The sequence below is a fragment of the Phalacrocorax aristotelis genome, chromosome Z (genome assembly GCF_949628215.1).
Source record: "Phalacrocorax aristotelis chromosome Z, bGulAri2.1, whole genome shotgun sequence".
NCBI classification, from domain to species: domain Eukaryota; kingdom Metazoa; phylum Chordata; class Aves; order Suliformes; family Phalacrocoracidae; genus Phalacrocorax; species Phalacrocorax aristotelis.
The window spans coordinates 22,139,228-22,161,325 of NC_134311.1; the positions used below are offsets into that span (position 1 = coordinate 22,139,228).

Consider the following 22,098-nt stretch of genomic DNA (forward strand, 5'->3'; position numbering starts at 1 on the left):
GGCGCCGCCGGAGCGGGGGCCGCCCCCGCTGCCGCCCGCGGCCACGCCGCGGCCACGCCGGCCCCGCCGCCCCCCGCAGCCCTGCGGCGCCGGCCGCCGCCGCTGGGGGGAGTCGGGGCGCTTCCGAAGGGCGGCGAGGCGGCCGGCGCGCCCCGGCCCGGCCCCGCGGGCCCCGGCGGCGGGAGGCCGCACCGGCCGCCGTCACCCCGGCAACGCCGGCGGGGCGGGGGCGGCGGGAGCGCCCGGCCCGCTGAGAAGGCCCCGCCCGCCGCCCCGCCCCGCCCCCCCGCCCCGCCCGCGGGATCCGCTCACCTGCGCGCGCCGCGCGGCCCCGCGGCTGCCGGCGGCGCTCGGGTGGCGGCGAGAGGCGCCTCACCGCCGCCTCCTCCTCCTCGGAGCTGGTGCTGCGGGCGGCGACGCGCCGGCCCCGCTGCCCATCGGCCGCCTTCCCTCTCCGCCGGTGTCAGGGGCGCGGGCGGAGGCGGCGCGGCGCCGCTCCTGCCGGAGGGGGGTGCAAGGCGAAGCGGGGCCGAGCGGCGTCTCCTTCCCAGCCGCGGAGCCGCCCCCCGGGTTCCGCTGGCTCACGCAGCGCCTGGGCGCGCGGGTTGCGGGTTGCAAAGCGCTGCGGCTGGTCGCGCCGCGCCGCCGGTGCCGCGCATCGCCCGGGGCGTGGGAGCCGAGCCACCCCGCGGGGGGAAGTGGGGAAGGAGTTTTCTTTTGCGACTGAATTGCTCGGCGTACTGTTTTCCGTGGCGGGCGGATACGCACCCGCGCGCAGTCCGCGTAAAGCCTATGGCAGCACCCGGCGTGGAAATGGTTACGCCGAGCAGCAGGGCTGCACAGGAACCACTCCGACGTCTTAGTAACTCAATTAGTCAGGTTTCCAGAAGGTGGGGTTGGGTATTTTTTTGGCATGGAGGAGGAGAAGCCTGGGACGACGCCTCCTTTCTCGTGTTGCAAGCCAATCAGGTCGAGGTGTAAAAAAAAAAAAAAAAGAAAAGAAAAAAAAAAAAGGCAATCTGTAAGCAAACAGCAGGCTGTGCCCTGACTGGCTGCGCCGGCAAATCCCCCCCTTTCCCAAGTAAACTGCATGCAAAAATCCCACATGATCAAGCAGCAGCGCCCGTGCTCCGAGCTGGCTGCCTGCACCTCCTCCTCGCCTTCATCCCTCACGCACACCGGCGCCAGATCCCGCCTCGGACACACGCGTGTGCATGTATGTATGCGTGTATACCTCCATATACCGCGTATATATCCCTGCGGCTGCCTGCCTCAGACGCAGGCACAGAGACAACCCAGCACGCCAGGCTCCTAGCTTTTTCAGGCTGCTGATGTCGGATTTACACGCAGTGAAGGGACCGGTCATTGCAAAAGGGGGCGTGACTGTTTAAAGATTTTTTTTTTTTTCCCCTCCCTTAAAGCAATTTTTTTTTCCCAAAACTGACTTTTGCCCCTCCAATCCTCGTCGCTCTTTACGATCCCTCCCTGCCTGCCGCTGCATTCAAGTTTATTTATTTGCCTGCTGGCGTGGTATATTTTTCCTTGCTGCTCTTGCTGCTGCTTCAGAGGGAAAAATAGAGCAGCTGTTGGGCAGGACCGAGAAGAACTGGGGTGTTGGTTTTTTTTTTTTTTTCCGAGCTCCTTATGTAGTCATCTGAGGGGTGGATTCTTTTTCTCTCACCCCCTCCCTGCTCTTTCAAACTGTTTTGTTCTTCCGCAGAAGTTGATGTTCCCGGGACTGGACCCTGCTTTATCACAGAGAGGCTCCGGGAGGCTGAAGCAGGAGATTTCCGCACCTCGCCGTATCGCTCCGGTCGTCCCCCGAGCGGGAGAGGCCAGCCAAGACCAGCATCATCAGAGGAGTTTGCAGGCTTGATTTTCCACTTCTCCGAGGTTTCGCTTTTTTCCACGCCCTTTCATAAAACAATCCTTTTTTTTTTTTTAATTTCCATCTCCTTGGTTTCCACGCCGCAATATTTATTGGATTGGCCCTTTTGTTTTTTTACCCCTGCGCCCCCCCCTTTTTTTTCCCTTGCCTTTTTTTTTTTTTTCGCCTTTGCTGTTGCTCAGTCCTTGGTGCATCCACCGCCCAGGAACAGGAAGGACAAGAAAACCACTCCACAAAGTCTCCTTCAAGACTCTCTGTGCTGCAGAACAGGCTCCCCAACTCCATCAGCACAGCAAACAAACTCCTCGGGGCTTTTGCCCCCCCCCCTTTTATATATTTTTTTAAAATATTTTTTGTTTGTTTTTCATTTGCGGGCGGCGGAGGGCCGGGAAGGAAGACACAAACTTTGTACTTTAAGATCGGCTGGTACTCCTCGCCCCTCTCCCAGCCGGCGGCCTTTAATATACCGCCAGGACCCGCCGTCGACTTCCAGCTTCCAGGGGGAAGATCCCCTTCCCCTCTTCCTCGCCGCTGTTCTTCCCCGTCTCCCTGCCTTCTCGCCGACCCCATCCCCGCGTCCCCCCGCCGCCCCCGAGCCGCGGGGCCGCGCCGCCAGAGCCGGGGCCGCTCGCCGTGGGTGGAGGAGCGGCGCCCCTCGCTCGCCCGCCGCGCCGGCGGGCCGGTGCATGTCGTGCCGCCGGCTCTGCACGGGACTCCCGGTGAATGAGCACCGCCCGCCGCTTGCCGCCGCCGCCCGCCTCGGCCCCCACCTCCCCCTGCCGGGGTGAGGCTCCCTGAGGGACCGCCGTTCGTGCCTCCCCGCCGGCTGCCGTCTGCAGCGGCAGGCGCCCTTCGCTCGCTGCGGCGCGGCTCGCCGCGGAGCCCGCCGGCCTCTGCGCCTCGCCTTTTATTTATTCATCTCCCCGCGACCCGGCTCGGGCTCCTCTGCCGTTCCCCGCTGGTTTTTTTTTTTTTGTTGTTGTTTTTGTTTTTTCCCCCCCGTCAATTCCCCCGCATCCCGCTCGCCGCGCCGCCGGCCGGGCGCGATGCCGCACGTGGAGATGCTGCTGCTGGCGGCCGCGGCGCTGTGGGTGTGCGTGCGCGGGCAGGAGCCCGGCGCCAAGGCGGTGGCCGATCGCTACGCCGTCTACTGGAACAGCACCAACCCCAGGTACGCGGGGCTGCCGTGGGCGGGGGGCTTGGCGGGGAGGCCGGCGGGGAGCGGCGCCCCGGTGCTGGCGGCTCTTGCGCAGCGCCTGCAGAAGCTACCCCGGCCGCAAGACGGGGTGGGAAAACTTTAGTTTTTGGGGGGGTTAAGCCTACGGGCAGCGACGGTGGGCGCGGGGCGGTGGCGGTGTTTTCCCCCGCTTGCCCTCTCCCCCCGCCCCGGCGCCGCACCAGGATAGCCTCTTCCCCGGGCTCGGCCGCCGCCGGTCCGCGGGCGCCTGGCAGATGCGCCCCCGGCGCGGCGTGGGCGACCCTCGCAGCCGGGGGACCCGCGCCCGCGGCCGAGCCTGCTCCGCGAGTTAGGGCGGGACGAGGGGGCGCAGGTAGTGAACCCCTGCTTGCGCCCCGGAGGGCTCCTGCGGGGACGGGGCGCGGCTCCGGGCCGGTCCCGGGCAGGGAGGCGGGGGGCTCCCTCCCCGGCGGGACGGAGCGGGGCGGCCGGTCCCGGCTTCGTCCCGGGCGGGACCGCTGCCGGGGGCGGTAGCCGTGGCGGGGAGGTGTCTTCCCCTGCCCTGCCCTGCCCTGCCCGCCCGGCTGGGGGCTCCCCCGGGCCGGCGAGCGGTGACCGTGAGGAGGCGAGGTAGGTACCCCGTCCCGGGCCGGGGGGCTGCCGGTGCCGACGGGACGGCACTGCGCATCGCGGCGTCCCCGCCGGGGCCGAGCGGTGCTAGCACAGCCTCCCCGCTCCCCCGGCGAGCCACAGGGCTCCTGACACCGGGCTTTTCGGGCAGACCATCAAGCCTTCTACTGGAGAGGGAGGTTTAATGCAATTTTTTCTGGATATTTCCCTCATGTTTATACCATCAGGAAATTTCAGTCCTGCTCCAAATGGTATCCATGTGTTTGGGTAAAAAGTCACCGGGGTATTAAATTTTTTGCCTTGTTAAAGTGCCTGTGAGCAGACTTACTTTGTGGGGTGGTTTTTTTGTTTTGTTTTGTTTTAAACCTGCCAAGCTGATCTAAGTAAATTCGGAGACATTTTATCTTAGGTTATCTCTTTTTTTATGCTTCTGATACTGCTGTTTGGTTTGAGATTAGCACATTGATTTTTGTCACAGGTCATGTTTTTTAATAGATCTGCGTTGCCTGCAGAAAATTCCTCTGCTTGGTATCCCATAGCAGCTTCAAAATAGGTGATGCAGAAGTTAACAGGCAGAATTTTCAAGTGCCCGGAGTTAGCTAGTCTGTCCAGCACTTTAATACTGTGATCCTGGTAACAATGCCTCAGCAGTATAAATAGTTGGCACAAAAAGCTTGAGACAAAGGGGATTTATCCAAAGTAACAGTCGAGCTTGGGAATGATGAGCATCTGTGATTTAAATGGCTGTCTATAAATTTTCCTCGTTTTCCATGCGTTTCTTGAAAAAAATTGCTGAGAGTAAATAAGATGAAAGTTATATCTGACATCAGACACCAGAAAACTTACATCCCAAATTGCCTGTCTCTCAAAACCAGAGTTTTTTTTTTCTTGTTGTTAGCCAAATGCAATGTAACTGCTGGGGGGGGGGGGGGGGAGGGAGGGAAAGTAATACTCACAAACCCCTCTAGGCAGGAGGAGGATTGTTGAAAGAAATAGGTTTGACTAAATGCACACGTTGCTGGCATAACTGCTAAAATACTTCAAAAACAACCTTAGATTCAAGATTTTTCACTTCTGCTCTCGTGTGTGATAGGCTTACACAGTAACTGCACGTAGGGGAAGACAGTTGAAGGTATAAGCAACGCTTACCTAGTTGGTAGGTATTATGCATTGAGTGGATTTGTAACGATTCTAAGTTTAATCGTATCTTATTACTGTTAATGAAATCTCTTTTTAGTCCAACATTAAACATCAGCAGACTGCGAAGAAAACTTAGTTTTCTTATTCTTCCGAACGCTAGAGGAAGAGCTAATTCTAAGATGTTTCTAAACCTTCACTTTTAAAAACAAACATTTCTTCTTATCTTAAAATATTCACTGCTCTCTCACAATGGAAGTATCTATTTGGACATGTTATGTTTATCCGTGAGTTAAAAATATGAGAAAAAGCAGGGTGCCGATGTATTTCTCTTTTGTTTTATGCAGTGTGCCAGTTTTTCTGTGCTTTCCAAGTTACACGATCATTACAGAAAAACAGGCAAACACCTGAATGGTAGGTGTACGAGACCCAAAGAAAACAAAACACATTTTGAATTCGTTTCGTCAGAATCTAAGCTGAAGGCAAAATTACTTTTGTTAACGGCTCTAAAAATTTTCATAACCATGTTGCAGGAATAACTTTGCAGTGATTTATTTGCTTCCAGAAACATACTCAGGAGATGAACAATCTGGTTTTTATGCACATAGAAGTAAGTAGGGGTGCTTACTTGGTGATAACCATTTGAAATTGGAAGACAAAATATACTGTCATTCTTTAAACGCAAATGCCACCATTGTGCTTTAGCTTACTTCTTTATTGTATTTATTCAGAATTAACAAAATGCTGCAGAACTAATTAATTAACTTCAAAAATGAAACATTGATCATTTTGATAGTGATTAAGGGCACTCTAAATTAAGGTTGCACCAGAACTTTGAAGAATTTAATAATGATTGAACGCCCCTCAGTTAAGATGATGTTTAGGTTTTTAGTATGTAACTCAGCAGTTTATTGCAATACATAAAGACCTCGTGCTTATTAAAAGACACATTGGTAAATGGATGAGTGGCCCAACTGATAAGTGCTCCTTATGTGAACAACATTTTGTAAATAAAAAGTCCTAAGAGTCTATTAGCAAAATTCATATTACATGTCTTGGTTAGTTGCCAAAGTTCTGCTAGAAAAATTAAAAATGTTCTATGATCATTATTGTTAGCACATATGAGTTACAAAGTTGTATATTCTTATAGAGCCTAAGTCTGTTCTTAGAAATGTTTTAAGTATTCCCATGCCTTATTTTTGTTATGTATTTAATTATCAGCATACATGAAAGTACCATAAATGCTGTAGTCCAATTCCAGATGAGAATATGTTTTAAGTCTTAGGATTTTGAAATATATATATAGATATATAAAAGGGGGTTTAATACTTTTTTTTTTTGTGGATTGGAAATTAATCCTCAAGTAAGCTTGAAAATGTGTTCTAACATTTCTGTTATTTATGTAGGCTTAGAATTAAGTATACATAGATTCTAATTATCACCTTAAAGTGCATTAGTCTTTCATCACTCTTTGCATGTGTTCTTATATGCGACAGCAAAATGTTATTGTCAAAGAATATTATTCCATATCCAACAGTTAAAATAGTTTGGGAAGTTTGTTTTGTAATGGAGCATATTCATTTAATCCTGATTACGAGTGTCCTTCTAATTAGAATTCAGTCACGATGTCAGGTACCTGGGCCAAATTTTGAAGTGATCTGCTTGCTTAGTGCTTGCTACTGCTTTTAATCTTGCCAGAGTTTGGGCTGAACTACTTGTTGTAATTATTGCTACATTTCTCTGCTTGCAGGATTGTGCTTCAAGATTGTAATTTATATTTAGGTATTTCCTTATAAGTTGTTTCAGTGGCAGGTTATGTAGCCTCATAAATTGTTACTAGTTTCAAGATGGTTGAAAATCCTTGCATTTCAAGTCAAGTTTCTGGTCATATATAGAGGCCAAACCTTGCCTCACAAAACCAAGTATTTTTTATTATGAGTATTATTGGATTTGGCTGTATCTTATACAAGAAAGTTGTGTATAAACTTACACCCACAAGAGAATTACTACAAGACATAAGTTGCTGATATATTTTCTGTTTGTGTATTTATGTGGATAATAAAATCAAGAAACCAGATGGTAATTAGACAGTTTAGAAACTGAAAAATCATTTCAACTTCAACTGGTGAGTTCCCATAATTAAGCAGTATACCACAATTTGATCAATATTGCTAGAGGGCTTTTTTTAAGGTAGATACTCAGGAGCTGCAGACAGAAAAAATGAGTGGATGCTTCTGAAAATTCTATGCATAGGCCAGAATTTCACAACCTGGATGTGTAAACTCAGGTGAATTTTGTAGCCGAGTATTCAGGCACTGATTCAGAAAAGCATCTGACTTCCCTAAGTGCATACTGACACTCATAAGTTCTGTTGCGGTTGTGCAGATGAATGGATGTGTACTTAAGTACCTTCCTGAACCATCCAAATGGATAGACCTAATTTTGAGAAGCTCTGACTGTGGCTGCTCGTGGACACCTGGCACTTCTCGGGAGTACGCTGGCCTGCTGGCTGGATGTCAGAGTATCCTACCGTCCATTCAGATGCGCTTGCAGATTTCAGCGTGGCATATTGGTGGTATGTGCTGAGGTCACATGGCTGTTTTTTTGCTTGGTTTGGCTTGTTTGTTTTCCATCTAGAAATAGTTCTGCCTATATACAGAGATTAGGGAAACCATGCAGAAATGGTTGCAATAGGAAGAAGGCAGTTACGTGTGTTAAGAACGACTAAGAAATTGGGAACAAAGCAGGGCAAAGTCAAGGCAATTGCTTTGGTTTTGGTATTCCATATAATTTTTATGTCAAGGGAGGCAAAAAAGCTTAAGTACTTGTGATATATGAGCATGCACACATGTATATGCATATATACAACTATTTTGAAATGACATAGCTTGTATTTTGAGAGCATTTCACCCAGCAGCTTGCTCTGAGAGCTAGAGAAATCTCTGACTGATTTCTTGTAAATAAAAGATCAGTAGTAGAGCCTTCAATTCTTTACACCTACTTCCTGTATTTTTAATAGTTTCACTAACACCTTGTGTCTCCAAAAGAACATTGTTGTTTATTTTAAAAGTGGGGTTTTGAAATGATTTGAAACATTCTATGGAAAAAAACTACACAAAGAACAATAGTTTCACTGGCTTCCACCTTCCTAAGAAAGGCACCTTATTAACTGGTACATGGTCTTCATGAAATGCTTCTTATTAAATATTTTCCAAACGCACATAGCGAGGACACTTGACTGCATTCTTTCTGTAGCCCTGTATCCTTTTGGAGAGGGACAGATAAAGATGAGCCTTCCTTTCTCCCCTGTTGCTATGATCCCAGCAATCTACCAGCTTCATGCTGGGCTGAGAAAATGAATGAATGCAATTAGTCCTTCAGGAGTCATGGTCTTTGCATTCATACGGAGAGGCATATGTAATATACACATTTATATGCGAATATGTATGCATTTCAATGTATGCATATGTAGACTTATGTGTATATATATGCATATATATACATATGTGTGTATACATTGAAGATGCGTACATATGTATGTACGTGTCATTAAAAGGTTATGTGTAGAGTAAATCATGAATGTTGCATGAAAATCAATCTCTGAAAATGAATTTTTTTTTTAATTGGTGAACTCTTAAACGTTTAGCAAATGAATAGGTTTACAAACTAATTCCCAGGTCCCATCTTCCAGCTAAGATCTCTTGTTTTAAAATTAAGAAGAATAATTAAAACATTATTTGTAGAAGCTGTGTTTTAGTTTTTGGCCATCTTCCCATTGTGCTGTTTCTTTGCACAGCAGTAGTCCCTGGGTCAGTAGGTGGGCAGGTAGATAAGCATGCACTCAAGCACACGAACGTAAAATGAAACAGAGATTACTGGGATATGCTTTGAGAACTCTCTGGGCTTATTAGAGTACCGTGCTACTGCCTTTTCCTAAACTAGTCTGTCGCTGGGCAGAGTACTGCATTGTTGAAATATTAGACTTTAAGAAAGCATGTAAAGAAGGCTACTCATTTGGATCACCTTAGAGAAGATGCTAAGAGAGATGCAACCTTTCCTGGAGAAAGGATGAGTAGACAGTAGTTTATCCGTAGGTGTGAGATGTACCTCCCTTGCTTTGGCTCACTCGTCGTTTTTCAATTTTTCTTAATGCAATTAGAAGTATTTTGTAACTGGGATTTTCTTCCAATAATCACTCTTGCTCTGTTATCCAGGTCTGAGTATTTTTTTTTTTTTTTAATATCTTTAGTCTCATGATTAATCTAAGCTTCCAGTCTTTCTGCATGGTGTAATTCACTGTTGAGAATAAAGGGCCCTGTTTTGTTTTAGTTTTCGTTGCACTTGTGCTTAAAATTTAGTTAGTCAGCAGCACACCAACATAATGAAATGAAAACGTTTGGTTTAAAATAAACAGACATGTCACTGAAATTGCTTTCTGGTGGTATTACAGTTACTGTGGGTAAACCCTACTGTAATGTACTTCAGCATAGCTGAATGGAAGAATAGAATCCTTCACGCATTAGAAGTCTTCGTCGCATTTTTGCATTCTCCCTTTGTAGTCTCTACAAGCTGGATTATAGTTGAGCTCATTTAAAATGGTGGGTATTATTTTATAGTGTGCAAACATGTATAGATGTATGAAATAATCTTTTTTTTTTAAGAAACTGAGCATAGATTGTTGCATTACAAAACCACAAATTCCCACTCCTACACATTTTTAATAATAATCTGTGTTAAAATAAAGTATTTGAAAATATATAAAAAACAGTGCTCTTCCAGGAGGATTGAGATTGTATTTCTCTCCTGTAGAACACCAAGGTTTCCAATAAAAGAAAAATACCCCCCTACATATATATTTTTTCTTTCATCTGGGGAAACATCATTCATATTTTACTGTTGACAGGTTGATGAAAATACATTGTTAGATCCTAGTTTTATGAAAAATATGGGTTTGTTTATTTTTGACTGCTGCAAAATGTAGAGAAATAGTTTGATGCCTGTATTCTGTTAACTGGTATGCTAGGAGTTTTATGGCCATTTTTCTGTTTAAATGCATGACCAGTGAAAATGCTGTCAAAAGAGAAATCAGCTAACGAGAAGATACACAAGAGTCCTGTTAATTAGCAAGATCTGCTTGAATTGCTAATAACAATTTATAGCAAATTCTCCAGGTTTAGCAATTTTAACTTGAAAGGCCTTTAAAATTACAGTTCTTATTGTCACTTGCATTATAATATAGTGGAAGACTTTGCCTATCCATGCTAATATATAGTGTCGAAAAAAGGATCATAGACCGACAAAACCTTTAAGTACAGTATTAGTTAATCTTCACTTTGTTAATTTTCTTTTCTGTCATTAAATCAGCATATTCATTTAATGAGTAACTGTTCAACAGTAATACCCTCAATTAAAAATTTTACTTCATGTTTATCACTGAGTAACTTTATATTTTTTGTTTGCTTTCATTGGACGCTTGAAAAGCCATCTTATTTGATAGGCACCATTTTTAGTTTTTGATGACAGTAATGAAATGGTGCTGGAGTGCAGAGAAATAATTATTTGCTTGTGAATCATCTGGTAAGGCGGAAAACTGGAGTAGAGATAGGTTTGCTTTGACTCTGATCACCCTCTGCTAAAATATCTTTTTGTTCCATTCCTAAAGATAAAATTTGGCCTCACGACGTTTAAAAGGATACATATTTTGACAGAACATATTTTGCACTGTAAGTAATGTTTGCTGCGTAGCATTGATGTTTTTTATTTGCTAAAATAATATAATTTTTCCTCCCCAGAATTATTTAATTTTTTTGCTTGGGGGTGGATGCTGGCCAGTGGTGGGCAGATTCACATTATGCGAGTTGTTCATAAGTAGTAGCTGAGAGCTGTGGCCTTTGCCTAGTCGATAGCAATGAAGCACTACCTTTTTGCTTTTGTGGACTTCAGAGTAGCGTTTTTCTTACTCATATTACAGTTCAGAAGAACTTCCTTCTCTCTACAGACTTTCAGATCACATTATCTTATCATAAGGGGAATTGCTAAGAAATGTATATAAATTTTTATTATAATACTAGTTCTGTGCATAGGCTTTTTTATTTTATTTTTTGCTTTACATTTGTTTTAATTTTGTAAATAAATTTGAGTATCTTATCTGAATTTGTGCTTTTGAAACTGGAGCTAAATACGTTCTAGATTTTGAATCAAAACTTTAAAAAACCCCAAATCTCACAATGTTTAATGTTTTGCAATTTTCATAGTGCTGTAAAATATAGATGTATTTTTTTGTGAGAAAACAGAAAAAAAAGTATTTTGTTTTACTTACTGGTAGATTTCATTATGATCTTTGTAGCACAGTTATCAGTCTGTGATGCTAGTTCATCAACGTTAGGTAAGGACTGCTAGCAGCTTTAACGATATTGGGTCTCCTGGAATTGTTGTTGCAAAGAAATTTGCTAATTAATGTATTAATGTTGTTAATGAGCAGGAAAACTGGCTGCATTGTTTGGTCTGTTGGTTTTTGTTGTTTTTTGTTTTTTCTCTTTAGTTGATGTCTAATCAGATATAAAAAATAGTTATATATTCATACGGGCAGGGCGTTTGGTGAGCAGAAGTCAACAAAGTAGGAGCTATCAATCCTGCTCACTTCCCTATTGTTTTCAGAAAAGAAGGAAATAAAGAGAGACTCTGGAATTTGAAAGTATTGACCTTCTGACACACACACACAGCATGGCCATTGCACTGGCACATAAAGTGCCTTAAGCCACCATAATGGCAAACTGCATTTTTGAAGTTACTGATATGAGAGCCAGCTGGATGGGGGATGGACAGCCAACATTGATTCTGAAGCTATTTGCGAGTTACCACTTTAGAGCCAGACAGCTTCACTTTTATATTCCCAAACTTACCACTTAGGAATAATGTTGCTTTGTTCAGCTTAGCCAGGGATTTGTGACTGCTACATAGATTTAGAACCGTTTGGTCCAGAGTTGTGTGGTCATTCTTCATAGAGATCTGCTTCACAGAGTAATTTCATTCATTGGTGGTGGGGGAGGGATGAGAAACAGTGAAGGGACATTCAGATATAGCATTCTTCAAGGAAAATGCTCATCCACATTAGCTAGTCACGTTTTTAAAGCTTTTTAAAGATAAAGGCAGAGATTTGGATCAGGTAGTTAAAAGCCAGTTCAGACCTGTGTCTTCAGACTACATGTGATCTCCTGGATGGGGTCTCTGAGCATAGTCTGGAAAAGACCTAATATTTTATGTACTGCAACAGCTCTTCCCTGCTATCCCCCCTGCCTTTTTTTTTTTGTTTATAGTTATTGCTCCAATACACTTATACATCTTTTTGCTGTTCTCTTGGGGCTTAGCTTATTAAAAATTAGTGATCCATCACTAAGCGGGGTACAGTATAAATACTGGTGCTCCCAAAAGGGAGTTTTTGTGCCAAACCAGAAGAAATAATAGGGATACAAAAGCTGCCAGAAAGCGTGTCTCCCAGTTGCTAATTAATCAGGCGAAAAAGCACCTCAGCAACTACAGTTGAATGTGGGACAGTTTATTGTGAATATTGAATAAAGATATGTTAGGGCAGCGTAGTATCTTTTTGTTTGTAGCTACGTATAATTAAAAAAAAAAAGTCAACTATGTGCCAGAGTTGGTGGGGATTTCTTTTATTTTGATGGCACTGCCAGTAGATAGACCTCTTGCAGAAAACCTCATGCTACTTTTGAACAAAAAACATTACCATTTTGCCTTTTTATTTTTTCTGTCTGTTTTTAAAGTGGTGGTCATTAATAGTAATATCTATAGACAATAACCAAAGCTTTAGAAAAGATATTTTAAAGAACTCGTATCTTCAGTAGTCTGGGTTACAAGGTATGGGAGAAAAAGAACCATTGCTGTTAATACCTGGTATCCAAAGCTGCCAATCACTTTTGGCACAGCTCCCATCATGGTCGCTGTGCCCATAATTAAATGCCTGTCATTAGTGTATTTTTCCATAACATTTACAATGGAAAAGGCAAGGGGTCCTTGCAGAGCTATGGCTGTCAGGGGAACAATAAAAACTAATTACACACTCTGCTGTCACCATTGTCAGCTCTGCTTTTGGGGGGAAAGAACATGGAAAGTGTGTGCCTAATAATTATATATATAAAATTATATATATACAATACCCAATTGGGGAAACTCAGTCATAGTGAAGTGACATTTACTTGGGAGTTTATTATTCCTACATTCAAAAGATCTTAATTCTAGGGTTGTATTTTTCCCTTCACTTACGCCTAAGTTGCATACACTTTTCCCTTGCATTTCAGTCAGTTTTGCCTTTCTTTCTGTCTTGCACACTTTCTGGTGAACTGAGCTTTCCAATAAAATTGCTGGGATCAAAGCCAGTATTTGCCTGCATTTATTAAGTGGGTGCAAATCATCTTATCCTTTGTGTGCTTTTGCTTCTGTCCCGCATAGTAAACTGGATTAAAAAAAAAAACCCAAAACCTGAATGAAAGCAGCTAGTTTTCATTTTCACCTTTTCATTATTTTCAGCCCACAGTGTGCAGGTCATCTTCAGCGAAATCAGGTTAAGATTTTGGAGTACTGCAGTAGCAGCTTTGGTGAAATATGTGGCAGTTCTATTTATCAATGCGCAAATATTTCCAAATGTAAGCATAAGCGCATAATTGCAGAGTGAATTATCTTGAATATTGTCCTTAAAGGCATTAAAAGAGTGAAGTTGTGCCTTCACATTAGCATTTACTAGCCTGTAAAATAAGTTATTTATTTAAGCAGGTTTTTTAGCCCCCTGATTTAAAAAAAGAATAGATCCTCAGAACCAGAATTTTTAATATATTTAGGTACCTAGAGTTGTAGTCAGGAGCCATGGGGGATTTTTGAGACTACTTCGTGCCTAACTTGGTGCCTTAGATTTTATTTCTGCTTTTTTACACCTGTAGGTTCTTAAATAGCTTTCAAAAAATGGTTCCTAAAGCTGATTATGGGAAATAGTTTAAATAAATATCCTAGTTTTTAAAAGTTGCTGAAGTCAGTAGGAGCTGATGGATACTAATGAGGAATGGAAGTCCATCTACTTATTTGAATTCTATGCCTCGATAGATACTACAGGATCTAATGTTGGTCTTTTTTTTTTTTTTTAACACACTGCCTTTTGATGCTGTTTTATTGCAGTAATTTTGGCAGCCTTCAGATCCAACTCTATTGAAGTAAAAAGATTGTCCCACTGCTTTGGATGGGAGGTGGTTTAGGTCCTGTATTGATGATTTTATGGTGTATAAATAAGAGTTTCAATAGTTATGCAGATTGCGTGGCCTCTCAAAAATTGACAAGCCTGAATCAAATCTAGTGGGAGGGCACAGCAGCATGGGACTATATACCCCTGTGGGTATTTGTCTGATTGTGTCCAGGTAAGTTCTAGACTGAGATTTTTTTGAACCCGTTTTGTGGAGTTGGGACCTCCACCTTTGGGAGGCTGAAGGGAGTAAAAGTGAACCTGGTGGAATGAGTAGTTGCTGTCAGCAGTTTCAAAAGTCAGAATAGGTTTATCATGTGTGATTAGCAGATAGGCATTAGCAAAACTCTGAGATGTTGGATGCTGTATACAGTGGAAGACAATTTGGTGTGTGCCAAAAAAAAAAAAAATCATTAATTTAAGATCATGAAGCTAAAGTTAATCAGATATAGCAGTACACCACTGGGATAGAGGTTACGTATTTTCCAATGCACTATGTGCAATACACTGCTCTCTTCTAGATATGATATTCCTTAAAGACCAGACAGCTAGAATTGTTTCCTCACTGAAATAACTAAAACACTGTGTTCAGGAAAGAAGTCTCTGCTTTCTAGAAAATAGTACAGTAGCCTTCTACAAAACAAAAGTCTCTATTTTGCTGGAGAAGGCTACTTCTCCTTGCAAATGTAAACTCTTTAATATATAGACCATGTAATTTATTATGTGTTTACTGAAATGGTGCGCAGGGATTCTTGTCATGTGGCATGTCACTGTATTTTAAGGCTGCTGGGAGAATGAGAAAGCAATTTATCTTGAAACAATTTTGTATAATGGAGTACCAAGTATTAAATTTTTCTTGATTTCCAGTGGACTTGCTGAAGCCTAGTGGCTATGACATACAACTTAATGAGAGGAAGACACGTCTTTCAGGAAATGTGGCACATATTTAATTTGAGAAGGCAGATATTGATGAAATGAACTTACTTTTCTTAAAATTGAGTCTTGCAAAAAAAATCAAGTTCTAATTCTTAAAATGTATCCATCATGCGTGTATTTGAAATTTGATTATGTTTTGTAGTCTCTGTGTTGGTAGATCCAGTTGTAAGACTTTGGATTGAGTTTAATGTTACTTCTATGTATTTGTAGCGAGTTGCCTGCGAGGTTCCCAGAAATCTTTGAAAATTTTCTGTGAAGTTTATTTTTTAAATATATTTTTAAAAGTGTACTGTGAATGTTTAAGAGCTTTTTATGCTGAGGTCACAAATGATGTACCAGAATGCATACGCATTTTTGCCAAAGAACTTACGTCTTAAACAGTCCTCAGACAAACTACCTTTACAAAAAACACCAGGAACACTTTCTGCAGAGAACGTGATCATTTGGTAACACCCCTAACAACATAGTCCTCACTTAAAAACGTGAAATATAAATCAGTCTCTCAAAAGTTGTACTGTAGATAGGAACTTCACTAGTGGAAGTTCTGTACATTTGTTGAGGGTTTTGAAAGTATAAAGATATTCTTCATTAAAAAGAAAATAAAAAGAGTGGTGTTATTTGCAGTATCTTTAATCAGGGTGGTACGAAATTCTCATTAAGGTTAAAATTCACATTATCATAACAAGTGAGAGTGTGGGTGAAGAAGGAAAATTAGAGAGGTAGATCATCCTTGTTTCTCATTATATCATGGCTATTCACTGCATTCAAATTCCAAGCAAACTCTTTCTCTATATTTCAATTATATAAAACTTACTTGCAAAGAACACTTTACGAAGAGAATCTCTGTGCTCACAGTTTCAGATCTGAAGCATGATAGTTAGCTTTAAAAAAAAAGTTTTTTTAGTGATTTACAGCATCACTTTAATATCACCTTTTCAGACCCCATCTCTGACTGAACTACATTTTATAGCTTACTGTAAAAAGATATCTCCGTTTTCCATTTTTCATACTAGCTGTCTTGATTTACTGCTGATATAATGGCCTTCTTCAGAACAAAGCATTTGGAAGAGTTTCATAAGCACTTTATTTTAGGTGTAGAGTTTGGAGCTAATATATTATTACTGATGAAAGCAATTTTACCTTTGTAACTTCTTTGAGTAAATCAGACCATTGCAGTGCACAATTAGGATTTCTGTACTGTTTTTTTCTTATGTATGACAGAGGAATGATTGCATCTTCTTTGTGTTTGTGTGGTTATTTTCTTCATAAAACTAGCACAGTGGATGCCCACAAGACTTGATTTTTAGATCAGAATTAGTGTCACGTAGGTTTAACCCAATCTTCTTCAATTATCTGTTTTCTTTCATATTCAGCCCTACTCTTAAGACTAAATGTCCTCTGCTTTCCACACTGTAATGAAAGTGTCAAAGACAAAGCAAGACTTGGTAGTGCTTAGACCCCAAAGTATGGTGATGGACCCAGGTGTAAAAGTTCTGTGGTCTTCAGTTAAATGTGCTAGAGATTAGCACTATTATTTGTGATTCCTGTTAGGGATGGTATTTTTAATGGTTTTGGTCTGAGAGACATTCCCACCTTTGAGAAGGGAAAACATTTTTTTTTATGTTAAGTTGATAGGTTTTAGAGAGAACCTTTCCTGCACTCCCTGCTCATGGTGGTCCACATCCCTGCGGTAATGTTCTTTTTAAATAATATATCAGAAGCAATAATAGTGTTTACACAAATATGGCTTGTCAGCTGAGAAATTTTCTGGTCAGTACAGAATATCCTGATTTATGATAATACAGGATTGCTAATTACCTTTTTCTGCAGTATTCTATTATAAGTGATTGTAAGTAGTATTCTGCAATATTTATCTAGTTAACAGAGGGTAAAAGAAATTGTGTGTTAGCATACTCTGACCAGATGCTGTGCTATATTTGCATGAAATTCCCATTGAGTTTACTGATTTATTGGGGATGTTATTTTATTTTTTAAGTTGCAGTAATAAAAGAGAATGAAGTAAGTATCAACTGTTCAGTTGACAGTACTTCATTGTGTTTCATTCTCTTTTGTTACTCTCCAGATTTCAGAAACATTATTAGTAATGCTAAGCTATTTTAAAAAATAGAACATGATTAAATCTCTCTAAAAAGATTTACCACGTGTTTTCATTTACCACTTCTGCAAAGCCCATTTTACTTTGTATTTTGGTTGTTCTTTACTGAATGCTTTTTCCTCTTCAAAACGTCCATCTTAGCTACTGTTTTGGGCATGGTTACATATTTATTTTCTTTATATTAAAACTTATTTATCCATATATTGATTAAAATTCTCCCCCTGCATACAGGGTTAGGAGGAGGTAATATGAAAGATGGGTAAGAGAAATTTGTTACAAACTCATTTTGATATGAAGGAGCCTGTACTTATTTCCTTAGGACTGGGAAGCCTCATAACTTTATTCTTTTGAACTCTGTTTTGGAAACAAGCATTTCTCAGTTACTCGGGAGTCTTCCCTGTTGCAGATGTGTTTGTGTCTTTCTTCAATTGTATTGGTTCTTTCTACCTGTCTTCTGGTGTTTATAAGCTTTCCTCCGTTTCCTTAAAGTGAGAGGATTAGAATGGAAAGTGATTGGGAATCCCACCTGATGTTACCAAATCAAAAAAATCAAACAAATGCCATGACAGAAATGCAACATTCTTGAATAAAGCAACTCAATCAAAACTCTATGCATCTGAAAATTGAACATGTGAGGTGGAAAGGTGCATCTGTTCTGCTGTTGCATGCCCTTTAACCCCAGGGCTGACATAAAATGTGTTTTTCAAAAGATCCTGACACGTCTGAAGCTAAAGCTGTAATTTTTCCTGTTTTAACAGTGGCTTGTCAGACTTGTGACTCAGAACTTTCAGTGGAGTCTAACATGAGAAAGCGTGTTCAGTCAGGACTCCAGCCACTCTAAACAAAAAATCATACAGCTGCCTTTCAGTTTGAACAGGTGAATGATGATTGTCAATCCAGATGTATTTCACTGTCAGAAACATTGTTTTGGGAGTGGTTTTTTTGTATAATATGGATGGTTATAGAGAGTAAGGGAAGCTGAAGAACAGAGGGGGGATATTCTAAAAGTAACAACCTCAGTTTTCTGCAAGGACACTTATTTTGATTTTGTTGATTTTGCTGCAGTCCTGCAAGCTTCAGGAAATAAAAGAATACTTGTACAGAAGTGTGATTGCAATGCAAAAAGGAAAAAAATCCTAAGATTTTAATTAGAAAAATATTTCTTTTAAAACGTTTAGTTGTACTTCCATTATGTCTGAAGTCATCCCTTTTTTGGGGTGAGTAATTATATCTTCCATATGACTTAGGTCCTTAATGTGAAAAATATACATTCTTAACCCTTTTTCTATCCTTATTCTCTTGATAAGCTGAAAATGTGCTTTTTACCTATGTTTTTTAAACATCAGAAGATTGTATCTGTGCAAAAACGTGCATTGCTATAACCTCTGGTCATGCTATAACCTGTGGTCATGCTGTGACCCAGGTGTTGCAATGAGAACAAAACCTTTAGGTAGGTGATGAGGTGGGTTTCTTGGCATACTTTGCTTGCTTGGGTCACTTTAAATGGATTTGCGTATAGTCGCTGTCTGGTGTGTGATTTTCAAACTTTGCTAATCAGCTTTAGGGGAAAAATTACTTTCCTAGTGGTAAGTGGCTGACTACGCTTCAAACATAAGCATGGTATTGTTCAGTGTCCTGTATACCTTTCCTGTCCTCCTTTCCTTTTTGTTTTTTCTTCTTGGCCTTGAGTATTTCCAAGAAGAAGTATTTTGGGTTGTAATCTATTTATCACCTGTTAGAGTAAAATCGAGTAATGTCTCAGGGTTCCTGACTAGTGCGTTCCACTTGGAAAGAGCCATTAAACAGTGCCTTCATACTGCAGTAAATATTGACTGGGTCTCTGAGCTGAGCCTTGCTCAAAGCTCACTCTGAAGACTTGAAAGGGTCCTATTGTTCTTTCCCAGTCAGCACTCCATAGCCAAGGCTAAAGTATGCATGTGTTAGAAGAAGAAGGAAGGCAGTGGGGGAAATTAAACAGTGAACGCAACTGAAGGCATAACTGCTCAGTGCAGAGGAAAGGGAAGCCCCCAGCAAAAAAGGGGCAAGGACTTGCTGCAGGTTGCATAAAGCTTTGCAGAAGCGAAGTGTCCAACACCATCTACCCTCTTTCTGTGTGAGGTGTTAGCAGAATGTAGTCTTAGCATCATTTAGGTAGGGTGTGGAGAAGGGGTACCAACTTTTTCCTTCAGGAGATAGCTCCTGCCAAAGATTCTGCAATCCTTTGTGAACAGCTAGGCAATAAAGGTGGAATCTTGGGCAACTCTCCCTCACTACTGAAGGCTCTAATCAGAGCAGTGATGGATGAAGTATTTTGGAGAGTTTAACCACTACTGTTCTGTTCCAGGTAGCTGTTGCCTTGGCTGTGCAAAAGGAAGGCAAGATGCAGAGGATGTAATTTAATTAGGCCACCACTTTTTATTATTTCATTGGTGAACACAGCCTGGCAAAAAAACACAGACTGCAGGTTGTTGTGCTTTCCTGGGCCAGTGCATCCTCATTGGATAAGCTTCTGCCAGCTAGAGCCAGGTGGGTGATGGACCCTTGCTCTAAGGTGGTATAGGGAGATGTCTCATTGGTTCATACCCTCCTGTCCCTTTCTGTTTTCCTTAGGAGTGCATTTTCCTCAGTTCCTTTCAAATTCTTGTTTGCCAGGATATTTCACCTCTTTATAGGATAAGTAGTTGTGTGACTGGGTGGCTAATACAGCCTACTACATTACATTCACCTGAACCAAGTCTCTGTATGCGTATAGATCCCTGACTTGCTGTGTTGAAAGTGAAATTCATCTCACCAGGCTTCCTAGCTCCCTTCCTCTCTTCCTGCCTAAGAAAAGCCTTCAAAGAAGGATATAATTAGCATTGGACCTGCTGCCAGTCACCCCCAAAAAGTATATTTCCTGCTGATTCATTTTTGCTTCTAGGTAGGTGCTCCTTGAATGTGATGAGAGATGTGTCTCACAACATTTCACAACGGTCAACTGTCTTCCTCCCTTTCTATTTTGTCTCAGTTATGTTCTCCATTCCCTCCTGTCCTTCAGTCTAGATGATGTAATGAAACTTCAAAGGACCCATGACCTCCTTTTCTTCCTACTCACAAGACAAAACCTTGCCCTCTGTGTTTAAGATTACGGAAATTAGAGTGTATCTATCTCATTATTGTAAAGCTTATTGGGATATTTTGAATATGAAAGGAGGTGTATAAAAGCAAATTCTGTTTACTCTCCTCAGATGGGAATAGGATTGTCTTGTTACTGCACTGGTCCTTTATCTAGGAAGGAGGAGTGCTTGATGATATGCTAATAACTATGAGTTTGCACTGTGCTTTGCTTGCACCCTGTAGCAGCACTATAGCAGGAAGAAACCCAGTCTTCAAGGGTGGGGTAGGAGACATTGAAACAAGGATGGGAATTACCTGAAATATGGATATACTGTTGATAAGAAACTTAAAGGACAGTGCCTTAAAGCTAGCAAAAGCATTCTTTTTCAATCTTATAGAGAGCAGTCCTATTTCAAAGCTAGAAAAAATGTCTTTTGATAAGTAGGTAACACATTATTATAAATTGCTGTGGAGCAATGTGATTGAATTTTGGTTAACTAGGATTTTTATTTCACTAGAGATCAGCTGATTTGGTGTGTAGAATACTTAACAATATAAAATCTGTTAGGTTGAAGTAGATTCCACACACACCCAGACCCTGCAAATATTTTTTTCCTTTTTTTGTTCCCTAATGAGAATACTCTGTGTAAATATTGTATGCTGATCACCAGATCCTGTTCAAGTTCCTTTGTCCATTCTGAAGACAGAAATACATGGTTGAGGCATTTGTAGTTTTTCTAGTTGTCATAAGGAAGAGGAAGGTTTGGTTTTTTTTTTCTGCAGTGAATCTGTTCTCCTTTGAACTAGTATTTTAAACACATAACAGATTTACATCTTGTTAGTTTTCCAGTGTTAACGATTACTTGTGTTTTCTTTTGTCTTGGATTTTAAACCAACAGCTGGAAACCACTGTGTCACAAACACCAACTTGAAAAAGTTAAACTTCATTAGAAAGAATTTTTCTGTACTCCTCAAATGCAAAGTGACTTTCAATAAAGCCGGTATAAGGAAACAAGTAATAAGACTCTTGTCTGGGCCACTTCTCTCTTCTTTAGTTTTTTAATGTCCCCCTCATTTGCGTGTATGCCTCCCTTCCTCTTTCCTCACCTAACACAACTATTTTAATATTATGATTGATATTTTACAGACAGGAAAATTCAGAGTTACTGCCTGTGCAACAATTGGAATACTTCTCTGTTACATGAGCATGAGATTCTTATTCTAACCTTGAAGCATGTGTACATGAGATAGTGTAAAATGCCTGCATTTTGGAAGGGTTTATTGTTCACACTGGAAAACAACATATTGTTGTACAAATTATCCCTCTTCTACTTTAAAAATTTAGTGTAGAGTTGTTTCTTTGTACTTGCCAAATCAACTGTTCTAAATGACATTAATTTGTGAATTGACTGGCATAGAAACATATGTGAATTGACTAATGTAAAAAAGAATGACCAATCAAAATTTTCAGTCTCATGCTAAAAAAAGCCCCCAAAATTAAATTGTATTCCTTCACTACTGTAGCTGATATTTCAACTTGTAACCATGAGTTTTTTAGAAAGCTTGTAAGTCTTGGTAGAAATGTGGTCTTACTTTTTTTTTTTTTGCCTCTGTAATGCTACGTTTGCCTGACAGCTCCATAATGTAACTTTATTTTGTATGCTAACCAGCTGTTTTCCCATTTTAGCAGAAGTCAGTTTGAAAAACAGGTAGTTTTTGCTACTTACCACTGTACACTGAGTTGCGCCTGTTTTCTTCAAATTTTAAAAATTCTTTTATTCTGTAAACTTTTATCCGAATTTCAAATAAGTATGATAACTGTACTGTATTAATGCAGAATACTCTCCTTCATATACAGTCATGCCCACTGTTTC

At 41.5% G+C, this 22,098-nt stretch overlaps 1 protein-coding gene across 2 annotated transcripts in view; it reads left to right on the forward strand.

Moving 5' to 3' along the window:
• Positions 1-557: 557 nt before the first annotated feature.
• Positions 558-22,098, forward strand: part of EFNA5 (ephrin A5) — a 214,450-nt gene continuing 192,909 nt past the window's right edge. The window contains exons 1-2 of one of the 2 annotated variants that reach the window (XM_075078437.1): positions 558-1,216; positions 1,721-3,059. In XM_075078437.1, coding sequence (XP_074934538.1) covers positions 2,935-3,059 — 125 coding nt within the window. In that variant the 5' untranslated portion in view covers positions 558-1,216; positions 1,721-2,934. Of the gene's footprint in view, positions 1,217-1,240; positions 3,060-22,098 lie in introns of those variants that run through there. The other variant, XM_075078438.1, reaches the window with a different exon arrangement.